This window comes from Taudactylus pleione, unplaced genomic scaffold, assembly GCF_031769625.1.
Source record: "Taudactylus pleione unplaced genomic scaffold, aTauple2 ptg000317l, whole genome shotgun sequence".
NCBI lineage: Eukaryota > Metazoa > Chordata > Amphibia > Anura > Myobatrachidae > Taudactylus > Taudactylus pleione.
Window position 1 is genome coordinate 379786 of NW_028284718.1, and position 9513 is coordinate 389298.

The window sequence follows — 9513 nt, forward strand, 5'->3', positions numbered from 1 at the left end:
TGCGGTAGGGTCTCGTTGCCGCAAGCCCTGGAGTGCTTTTGGCTCTATCAGAGCCAAAAGCACTCCCACTGACATCACTAGTGATGTCAGTGGAGCCGGCCTCAGACGGTAGGCGTTCCCATGGGAACGCCTCTGCCTGGGCAGCCACGCCCCTGGCACGCCCACCAAAGATGGCGTGCTGTCACTCACCATCGACAGCACGCCCCCTTTGGTGGGAGACCCATAACGACGGCTTGGCCGTCGTTATTCGGGTCTCGCGCATGCGCACGATGGAGCCGCCTCCGTCGTGCGCATGTGCACTTGGCCAACATCGACCCACTTGCGAGCGATCAGCGCTCGTGAGCGGGTCTGAATTAGGCCCACTGTCTGAAAAAAAAATGTAGCGTGAACACTAGACTATTATCAGCCCAATCAGAAAGATTTCCACATGGTAAAAGCAAACCTTAAGTTATATTTTAAATAACTGAATATTGTAAAAGTGCCCTATTTCGGAATACTGTTTTGTTTTTTTCTTGAAAACATTTCAAATAGTCAAAGAGCGGTACTATTTATGGCAGTATTAGATTATTTTCCAAAGCTGTGTTACATAAAATGCACGAAATTCTTCAGTTGTCAGATTTTTTTAAAATGTAAAATTGCAATATATATGCCTAGGGGATGTCTCACACCAGCTCGTGTCCATAGGCCCCATTATAAAAAACCACTTCCCACCCCCATTGACATTAGAACACCCTAGTGGCCATAAATTCTATTAACCATACCCCTCACACCCCTTTACTAGTCAAATAATCCCTGTTTTATAAACCCCCCACCCGGTAAAAAAAAAAAACATGTTTTGTCCACTGCAGGGGGTTCCAGGAAGTCAGAGGAGTTCCATTCTGTACTTGTGCAGAATGGATCTCCTCTTCAAAATCCAGGGGACACAGTGGGGCAGTGTGGTCACATGTGAGGCGACCTTGTCAGCTAAAACACTTTTGGCTGCAGTCGCATCACATGCAACCGCGCTAGTTAAGAATACACACATGCAGTCAATACCAGATCTAAAATTACCCAATTGTACTTTGAAATGTTTAATCTTTAAAGTGTTATGCAGCCAGGTTGTCCACCCTAGCGAGATATGAAACAGAGAGGCAGCAGCCTCAAAATGTTCTTCAATCTGTCCATTCAGCGAGTAAAAAGATGGTGGTCGGTGCAATTGTGACTCAGCGGTGATATGGGAACTGGTTATTGCAAAATCACCATTGTTGGCAAAAACATGGCACAACGGAAACATAAACATTGATGTTTCATTGTTGGATTACGATCTCTAGAGCAACCCAATCTAAACATTTAAGCTATGTACACACTACAAATATTGAGCCGAATTGCTAATTATCAGGTGATCGGCCTAATTTATTGTATAGTGTGTTTGAACGATCGTTCCAACAATAAGTCGGTTAAAAAACATCTACAAATGCATTCTTTCCATTATCCGATCTGTTGGTCAAGACCAAAAGTCTCAGCCTCAATTTCCCGATTGTGTACATTCTCGATAATCTGCCCATATTTCCTATGATTTTTCCTGATTACCTCATCCTTGTGGTCGTACATATGCAACTTCACAGTGAAATTCACAAAGTATTTCATTTAAATTGTATAGGGTGGAACATAGATATAGAGACCTTTATTTTGCAGAAAAAATCGTCCCAATTATCAGTTTGATCAATTAATCGAATAGTGTGTTCCTAGCTTAATAACATTAGCTATTACACCTAGCTAGTAACACAGAGTAGTAAATAGCCAGCACACAAGGCGGGGTTAGGCGAACTATGTCGGCTCGTCAGCAGATTTGCAATTACAGAGTTCTATGTGTTAGATTAACCAACAAAATGGCTACTTACTATCTGCGCGGCGACCGATTCAGTAAGCAACGAACAACACTCACGTGAGTTTCCGGCGGAAGTCAGCACGCGCAACCTTCAGTGTAATAGGCTCTTCTATCCGGCCGCTCCAAGACTCTATGGTCTTGTCGCCAACGGAAGTAAACAGATAGTCTTGCTGCTGTTTCTATGACAGTGAGAGTCTCTCTGCCTTGTCATCTCGCTGCTCCGGAGTCCCGGAAGCCAGTGTGTGTGAGGCAGAATGGCGGAGAGTCCGGCAGCTGAGGCGATCATTCTCCCGGGGGCGGTTGGCGGAGGCATGGTGCCTCATCTCAGCGGCCTGCAGCCTCCCGGGACCTCGCACCTCACAGCCTCCTCCGTGTGGGACCCAACGGCCAGCGCGGACTGGGACAACGAGAGGGCGTCAGCGCAGTGTGTGCTGCGGATCAAGCGGTGAGAGCCACGGGTGGCCCCGGAGAGACCACCGCTCACTGCTGAGTCTGATGCCCCCAATCCCTGTTCACAGAGGCCACTGGCACTGATCAAGGGGAGCGGCAGGGACATGTCACCCAGTGGCTGCTATTCCCCCATCTCGCAGCTTTCTTCCCACTGACACACACGTCTGTCACCTACTCCCTGTGTCTCATGCAAACCTAAAAGTCATATCGTGGTAATACCCTCTATGGAGAGATCACATCCCCCCCCCCCCCCCTCACCATCCCCAGGGCACAGACCCACCAACTCCACGGTCTCATTTTATTTTTTTCCCTTCTTATGTCATGTGACTGATGAGCATTTACATGTTACAGACAGGGCATGTTGTGTATTACTGGCCGGTCCTATGAGGAAATGTCACACGGTCTCTGTTTCACTTTCTATTCATATTTGTTTTCTGATCATATATATTTTTTTTTTCTTCAGGGATATTATGTCAATTTATAAAGAACCTCCCCCTGGGATGTTTGTGGTACCAGACCCTCATGACATGACAAAGGTAGGTCACTTTTGGGTTTGGTCTTATGCTGGGTACACACTATGAGATCAGCAAATGTTGCAATGCTCGTCTAGATTTCCCTTGAACTCACAGACAAACGATCTAATGCATACACACTGTGCAATCTTCCAAACGACCGAACAATATATCGTGCTTGGTTTGGTGGTTAGATCGTTAACTATATAATGTTAACATACCACCTGGTAGAGCATACACACTGCACAATTTCCAGGAAATCATTAATCAGATTGAGCTGTATGTAGGTAAGACCAGAAGATGCGGCGGACAACGCTGAGGGAACGCGCATAGTTTGTACACACTCGACTATTTGTCATTCTGATGCGGCGGAATCAGCCAACTCGTTTAAAGTAGCGTCTAGTGTGTATGGGCCTTAGGATTGCACTGACTACTGACATGATGCGTTCAGTAGCCTACATCGAGATCTGTTATTGCTCACATAAGCACAAAGGGCTAAAACCTGTAGATGTAATGTTTTATGTTTAAAACATGTTAAATTTTAGAGATTTCCTGCTAAGTGGTTCTCCACTCCACCTGCCTGTAAGTTGAGTTTCCTTTCATAGAATGCTTTGATTTTAGCTCTGAAGTTCTGAATGGACTATAGAGCGCAGACAGGACCCTGTCCCATGTCATCCAGCAGACCAGATTTGAAAGTCATAGGCTATAAACTATTAATACTGGGACTTGCAAGTCAGGTGAAGATGTGGCAGAGTTATCCCCCTACTGTCTTACCTTTATCAATGATGAACAATCAATAAATTTTAGTACAAAATCAAAAAGTAATGGTGGATGTCGCACTGTCTAGTCTAGTGTTTGCAATGTATGAAGTAGGACCTCTACTTTATATAACAAAACAAACATTGACTCTTTTTTTTGCATAAATATCAGATGTCTTACCAAACATGGTATTCGCCTTTATTTTTACCCATTCAACTATAGAACCCTTTGGGATAAAAAGGAGCACATAGATGTGTGTGGAAACTGTCTATAGGGCACATAATGGAAGCCAGGTTTATCAAGTTAAGTGATTCTTGCCATTGTCAAAACATACCTAATGTTTGAATGGGAGGTACCTCTGGACATGTATAAAGTGTGAGATTATTTTGGTCATCATGGATGAGACTATACTGGATGCTCTTGTTTTGCAGATCCATGCACTTATCACAGGCCCTTTTGATACACCTTATGAAGGTGGATTCTTCTTGTTCTTGTTCCGGTGTCCCCCAGATTATCCCATTCACCCACCTCGAGTAAAACTGATGACAACTGGCAACAATACTGTGAGGTTTAACCCCAATTTCTACCGAAATGGCAAAGTCTGTCTGAGCATTCTAGGGTAAGGATACATTTCTGAGTATCAATGCCTTACTTTCTCTCTTGTTTCACAACAGTCCCTTAAGTTTATATTTTTAAATGGTAATCAAGAGCTGTGGTCTCCAGCCTGCACATATAGTTCAACAACTGCTCCAGAAGTCCCATGGTCGTTTGACAGTAGCACAGAGCCGCAGGTTGCTGATCCATACCTTAGTGTACAGTCAGAATCTTGACCAGTGCTATTTGTTTTCTTCCAACACCAGTACTTGGACAGGACCTGCATGGAGTCCAGCTCAGAGCCTGTCTTCAGTGCTCATCTCTATCCAGTCCCTGATGACTGAAAATCCTTATCACAATGAGCCTGGCTTCGAGCAGGTATTAGTTTTCTTTCTGTGCCCCGCATCTTTCCCTTGGGCCTAGTACATCATATTGTGCCTTGTGACTTGGCATGCATTATTTACCCTTTCCTCTTCCTCAGGAAAGACATTCAGGAGACAGCAAGAACTACAATGAATGCATTCGTCACGAAACCATCAGAGTGGCAGTATGTGATATGCTGGAGGGCAAGTGCCAGTGTCCCGAGGCCTTGCGGTAGGTTGGGCTCTCCATTGAAAGATGGACTAAAGTCACATATTACTGCATTCCATTCAGTATGATAAAATTAAAAATAAATAGCTTTACCTTTTGATTTGTGCTACTTATTCCCTGCATTTTAGCAGCCCATAGGGTAGAATTCAATTAGCTGCAATAACCCATTTCCGCGTGTAAATGTGACTTTTTTTTTTTTTTACGGGCGATGCAAATTTTAAGCTATTCAATTAGTGCGTAAGTTAACGTGCATTAATTCTCCCTAGGATTTAATGCAACTTTTTTTTTTTCGCGACCCCCTGAGCAGGTGAAAAGTTGGGGAAAATCCCTATTTAAAGGTACAAATGTGGGTACTTCAGAACCACTGGGACACCGTCCCTAATGATAAATTAGGCACTTAGAAGTTTTCAGTTAGCTTAGTTTGGCTAATAATGACATGTAATTTTGGGGTGGAATTGCTACAATTGCTTTTACTTTTTTTTTTCTACAATAGTGTTCTAGCTCTTTGCAAAACTGTTAGAGAGACTGTTATATTTTACAGGGACTTTACATCTTTAAAAATGTTTAATGTATTGGTTTATACATGTTTTTTCTTGCAGTGTTTACTAAATACATTGCTTTATCTTTATGCCTTCCTATTGTTATTTCACCATAGACAATATATATCTACAAGGCAGAGTTATAATTTTCCTTGCTCTTAGAGTATAAAACTGCTCCTGTTTTAGAGCAATGTCCTATCTAAGTAGCCTTTCTAAATGTTTTTTCAAACATAAGGCAGTGCAATATTTATAAGTTGTCTTGTGTGTCCTGCACCACTATGACAAGCGTTAAGTTCTGTTGGGGGTCTCTGCTCCTCCCACGATTAGGTTTAGTCTGTGGCTTTCAACTTGTTTCCATTCCCTAGCTCACGTCATGACAATGTCCGTATTCTATGCGACCCTGTCCTTACCATCAGCACAGCACTGGAAAACTAATTTAAAAATCAAACCGGGAAAAAGAGCACTGATCGCCTTTGTCAGAGGAAGAAAAACAGATAATGAAGAATGCACTCATTCTGCATCATTGGGTTGTAATAGGATTTTTTTCATACATAAATGATTATTCTTCATTAAAACATTTGTGCCATTTGTAGAAATCCTCATCTGTTAATGGATAATGTCTACTTTAGCATTTGCCATGATTATCTGCAAGTGTTTTTGGAGACTAATACCCATTTTCCACCAAAAACTTGGGTCTGTCCTGGGTTTTTAGACATGGTTCCAACCCAGGTCAGACTACACCTTCGTTCCGGGTTATTCCTGGGTCAGCCCCGTTCACACTGAACCTGGGCCTGCTCTGCTAAACTTGTGAGATCATAAACAGCCACCGATCACCTCATTTTAGGCATGACCCAGGTCGGATAACACGGGTCGTGCCATTTACGCTGCACCATTACCCAGGTCCATCCCGGGTCCAACCATGGTTGCTACCTGGGTTGGATTTCCGGGTTATTTTTCAGGGACCCTTTTCCACTGAGCCGCTACCCAGGAAAGACCCAGCAAAACCTGGGTTATTGCAGCAGTGGAAAAGGGGAGATAACCTTTAAGTCAGAGGTACCCAAACTCTGCCATTTAAGGAAATCTATGCTTCAGCACAGGTGACTTAATTAGTACCTTAGTCAATTTGATATATCCATATGGTCTCAAGCCTAGGTATCCTTATAACCTGGACTGTAATGGCAGAGTAATAAATGGCTGGAAAAGACATGAATGTGACATTTTAACCTCATATTATGTAACGACTGTTAGGTGCACTTGATTTAGCTGTGTGTTCTATGTTGCATTGTATGGCCAATCTCACACATCTGCCTGTATTTGCTTTTAAGTTCTTGCAACATTACTTCAACACTAGTTTTGTACACATGTAAAACGCACCAGTCACATATGCAGAGAAAAGGTAGCCATTTTGTGGGCTGAATGTCATGTGTGCAGGCTTTAAGCCGCTATCTAATGAATATTTGTCCTGAAGAGCCTTAGGTTAGTGGTGGCTAGTGAGTGGCAATTCCACATTATCAGAGTATAGGTTCAATTTACAAGATGGCTGTCTCAACAGGTATAATGTAATCTTGGTTTATATAACATCATTTCAGTGTTTTCCTCTTTCACTGCAGAAGTGTAATGGAGAAATCCTTTTTGGAATATTATGATTTTTATGAAGTGGTTTGCAAGGACAGATTTCATCTACAAGGACAAAGCATGCAGGTATTGTGTTGTGCAGAGCTCTTTCTTCAAGTGATAAAACCGTGATACACCATTAATAGATACAGAAACTGAATGGAAGGAGGCATTTGTTCAGCACTGTGTAAGAGGCTAAGGGAAAGATGGCTATGCTATAAAAACACCACTTATGACAACATTGAATATATTTTTGTTCACTTACTGCACTATTTCTTAATTAAATGCAACTGAATATGCCGCTAACATATGTAATAAAATATGCAGCTATCACATTAGGTCTGCTTATATGAAGACTCAAACAGTCTTGCAGGGGCATGGCTAAAGATTTATGGTCCCCAGACCAACATTTTTTATGTGCTCCTTGAAAAACATAACAATGGTTGTCATGGATGATTAGCATAACCAATGCTTTCTTATCATTAGTTGTTGTTCTTCATTAACCATTATCTGTATTGTGTGCGGTCCAGGTATCCAGTAGGGGAGCTTCCCATTCACTCTGTTATCCTGGTGTGAGAATTTAGAGGAGAGTATTGGGTTCCTAGACAAAACCAGCTTTGATGGTGTCCTGGTGCCTGAATCCTAATGGTTAGGGGAGGTCCAGTAAAGTACTATGATACCTAGGCAGTATTACAGTATTCCGGTTCGGCATGGTCTGCTTGAGGAGGCATTGACTTGCACATAACATGTTTAGTTGCAACCATGCACCCTGCTGTGGTGATGCAAATAGTGTGCCATCATGTTTCTGACATTGCAAAAGCAACAAAAAAAGCCATCAAAGTAAGCGGGAAAAAAAAGCAAGAGTGAGCGGTGTTCCGCAATCTACTGTTTGTAGTGTTCACTGTGGGGTGAACAGCGGGTAGGGCGCCGCCTGGGAGAATGAACACTCTTGCACGCAGCAAAGGCGTGCACTTTCTTGTAAAAGGGGGAGTGACCACTCTGGTAGGAGCATGGCTTCATTTTATGTCACGCCCGTTGTTCGTCACTTTAGGGGGCATGCCCAGCACTTGCATGTGTACAGCATCTATTCACAGTGAGGGAAGAGCTGGGGGGCAGCATCTATTCAATGGCCGTGATCACTTAAACGGAACTTATCCCACTCGCAGGACACTGCGGCCCGCGGGTGGGGAAGGCTGAGGGCAAGCTGTTTCAGCAGGGTGCTGCCGTAAGGGCAGCACAAATTTTGTCATTTTAAAATCGGGCAGGATGTGGCGCCCTGCTGAAACAGCCTAGCAGGAACACTACTTTTGGCTACTACTGCCAGATTTTATATGTAACGGACATCTTCCAATGGCTCTTCTCCCTGGTCGTGTGAAGAGCCAGTAGTGTGGGGCTCTGGGTAGGCAGGAAAGTACATTGATAAGGATGTAAGGAGGTTGAGCTATATCCTAGCCATAGAACAGAATGACTGTTTAGATTGCACATGCACCTTGTTATGGTAAAATAATGCCAGTCAAACTTTTCTAGTATCCCCAAGTAACAGAGAACGGGACTCCTTCACTGTCACTGACAGATGTCAAATCGGATATCAACAACAGCCTACCTTCAAGCTACATAGGGTTCTGGGGGGAACCCTAAGATTCTGCTAATGTGTGAAGGAGGTGAATTGCTTTAAGCCAGTGACCTTTTTGTACAGTGAAAACTTGGTAGTATCTTACACGGTTTGTGTTGTGATTTCAGGACCCATTTGGTGAAAAGCGAGGACACTTTGACTACCAGTCTCTGCTCAGCCGGCTGCAGCTCATCCAGCAGAAGGTACGGGAAAAACATCGGCGGGAGACTGTTGATATAGACTCAGAGTCCAGCTCTTCCGAGACAGAAATGGACATTCAAGGAAGTTCAAACCCATAAGGTGTTGGAATGTAACATGTAGAGCATTGAGCGTCGTCACTTCAGACAGTAACCGTAGCTGAGATATCATGGATTATGCTGGATTAAAAAAAAAGACTTTGTTTTATACAAAGCCAATCCTGCTTTTGGCTGCTGATTTGGAGGCAGATTTAGTCAATCTTTCTCTGCCAGTTCCAAGAAGAGAGGGCCTGTGACCATTTTATACATAACAAGGCCTGGGCTTGGACAGATGGAGCCTAGATGAAACACGAAGGCAGCACTTTGTTACCAATCTTTCTTTTCTTCGTGAAATGGTCATTTAATGGCCCAGACAAGCCAAAGAACTTAATTACAAGTGAGCCAAGCCTTGGCCAGCCACAGGAATAAACACAACAGACGCCATTTTATGTTCGACATGAAAAAAAGACGCCATCTTTTTATTTTACATCTCCACTCTTCAAAGGCGCACTCAGTCTTTTACCTGACTAGAACTGTCCATTTAGCTGTTATTACACATTTGCTGCAGGAATAAATGGAGGCTTCTATGTATTTTTTTTATTTTGTGACCTTTTATTTGTGATGGCTGTAATTCAGCATAAGCAATGTGAATAATTCTATTATTTTACCAAAACTTGTAAGAAACGTAAAGAAAGTCTTGGGACAGGGAATAGCTATAATAAAAATATTTTCTTCATTA

At 43.0% G+C, this 9513-nt stretch overlaps 1 protein-coding gene across 1 annotated transcript; it reads left to right on the forward strand.

Moving 5' to 3' along the window:
• The first annotated feature begins 1993 nt into the window (after window positions 1–1993).
• On the forward strand, window positions 1994–9513 carry UBE2Z (ubiquitin conjugating enzyme E2 Z). Its single transcript, XM_088442787.1, has 7 exons — window positions 1994–2312; window positions 2781–2853; window positions 4020–4207; window positions 4449–4560; window positions 4664–4776; window positions 6923–7013; window positions 8667–9513. The coding sequence occupies exons 1-7, from the start codon at window positions 2122–2124 to the stop codon at window positions 8835–8837; spliced, it is 939 nt and encodes a 312-aa protein (XP_088298913.1). The 5' UTR covers window positions 1994–2121; the 3' UTR covers window positions 8838–9513.